General features: G+C 47.3%; 1 protein-coding gene across 3 annotated transcripts in view; it reads left to right on the plus strand.

Moving 5' to 3' along the window:
• The window catches only part of LOC102680533 (translational regulator orb2), an 83,235-nt gene extending 81,593 nt beyond the window's left edge, over nt 1-1,642 (plus strand). For all 3 annotated transcript variants that reach the window (XM_006620047.2, XM_006620048.2, XM_006620050.2), the window contains 5 exons: nt 1-135; nt 294-406; nt 482-874; nt 978-1,088; nt 1,252-1,642. The exon at nt 1-135 is cut by the window's left edge and continues 2 nt beyond it. In XM_006620047.2, the coding sequence (XP_006620110.1) occupies nt 1-135; nt 294-406; nt 482-874; nt 978-1,088; nt 1,252-1,368 (869 nt within the window). In that variant the 3' untranslated portion in view covers nt 1,369-1,642. The remainder of the gene's footprint in view (nt 136-293; nt 407-481; nt 875-977; nt 1,089-1,251) is intronic.
• The last annotated feature ends 212 nt before the right edge of the window (nt 1,643-1,854 follow it).

Here is a 1,854-nt window from a genome sequence, read left to right on the forward strand (position 1 = left end):
GCGGAATAACTGGATCTCAGACGGCACCGCTTTCCTCCCCTAGTCGGAGCAGTCCTCACAGTCAAGGCAGTGAAACCGGAGAACGCTTCTCTAGGAAAGTGTTTGTCGGTGGCCTGCCACCGGACATCGACGAGGGTGAGCATCTCCTCTTATTCTTCTCTCGCTTTCCTATATCTTTTTCTTTTCCTTTTTTTTTTTTTTTTTTTTGACTCGATTATTATATTTCGAATATTTCTCTACGTTTATTATTAGTTTTCTTTTTAACTAATTATTATTTTTCTCTGCAATTTCAGAGGAGATCAAAGCGAGTTTCCGCCGTTTCGGATCGTTGGTGGTCGATTGGCCTCACAAAGCTGAAAGTAAATCTTACTTCCCACCGAAGGGCTACGCTTTCTTGCTTTTCCAGGTAATCTCGTCGTTTTCTACTCGATCCTTGGAAAATGGATTAATCTAATTTTTCAATCTGATTTAAACGGGGCAGGACGAAGCGTCCGTGCAACAGTTGATCGACGCCTGCATCCAAGACGAAGAGAAACTGTATCTGTGCGTCAGTTCGCCAACAACGAAAGACAAACCGGTTCAAATACGGCCGTGGCGATTGAGCGACGCGGATTTCGTGCTGGACGCCTCGATGCCTTTGGATCCACGGAAAACGGTATTCGTCGGTGGTGTTCCCAGACCGTTGAAAGCTGTCGAGCTGGCGATGATCATGGACCGACTTTACGGGGGCGTGTGCTACGCCGGTATCGACACCGATCCCGAGTTGAAGTATCCGAAGGGAGCTGGTAGGGTCGCTTTCAGCAATCAGCAAAGCTATATAGCTGCCATATCGGCCAGATTCGTTCAGTTACAGCACGGCGACATAGACAAAAGAGTAAGTCAAATGAGGATAGGATAGAATAGGATGTCTCTCTCGTACGAATTTCATTTCACTCCCCCCCTTCTTCCTTTTCTTTTCCCCCCTCTTCTTCTTCCAGGTCGAGGTCAAACCGTACGTTCTGGACGATCAAATGTGCGACGAGTGTCAGGGACAACGTTGCGGAGGCAAGTTCGCGCCGTTCTTTTGCGCGAATGTTACCTGCCTACAGGTATGAATATTTCCTTTCATATAAGCATTATTATTATTATTCCATCGATGTCGAATCGATGGATCAAAAAAAAAAAAAAAAAAAAAAAAAGAAAAATCGTGAAATTTAATTTGAAATTTGTTGTTATCATTTCTTTTTCCCCCCTTTTTTCGTTTGTTTGCAGTACTATTGCGAGCACTGTTGGGCGACGATTCATTCACGGCCGGGTCGAGAATTTCATAAGCCGTTGGTGAAAGAGGGTGCAGATCGACCTCGAACCGTGCCGTACCGCTGGTGTTAACCCCAGCTGCGTTGTCCCTAATTATCTCGCAACCCTAGCTAATTAACTACCACTTCTACGTACCAACTCCTCCTCCTCCTCCTCCTCCTCCGCCTGCTCCTCCTCCCCCTACGAGAACCCCTCCTACCGGCCGCTGTCACCCACCCCGCCATTCATTCGAGAACCCCCCCTGGCCCGTCCGACACCTCCGTCTCACCCCCATGCTCGCATACCTACCTGCCTTCGGGAGCACAGCCCGAAACCGTTATTACCGCTACTTACCCACTGATCGTCGGTACTATCGCTATTCTATTACTATCGCTATTATCGCTCTATTATTACCATTATTACCACGCTCTATTATCGAAACGAATCACTATTATTATTCCACTATGAGTTTATTTTTACTCTCCAATCCACTATTGCTACTTGGACGTGTTTACTCGGCGTGCACTAACCCGGTCGCCTTCGCCATCGCCACCACGGCCGAGACCGTCATCGTCGTAA

This window comes from Apis dorsata, unplaced genomic scaffold, assembly GCF_000469605.1.
Source record: "Apis dorsata unplaced genomic scaffold, Apis dorsata 1.3 scaffold_470, whole genome shotgun sequence".
NCBI lineage: Eukaryota > Metazoa > Arthropoda > Insecta > Hymenoptera > Apidae > Apis > Apis dorsata.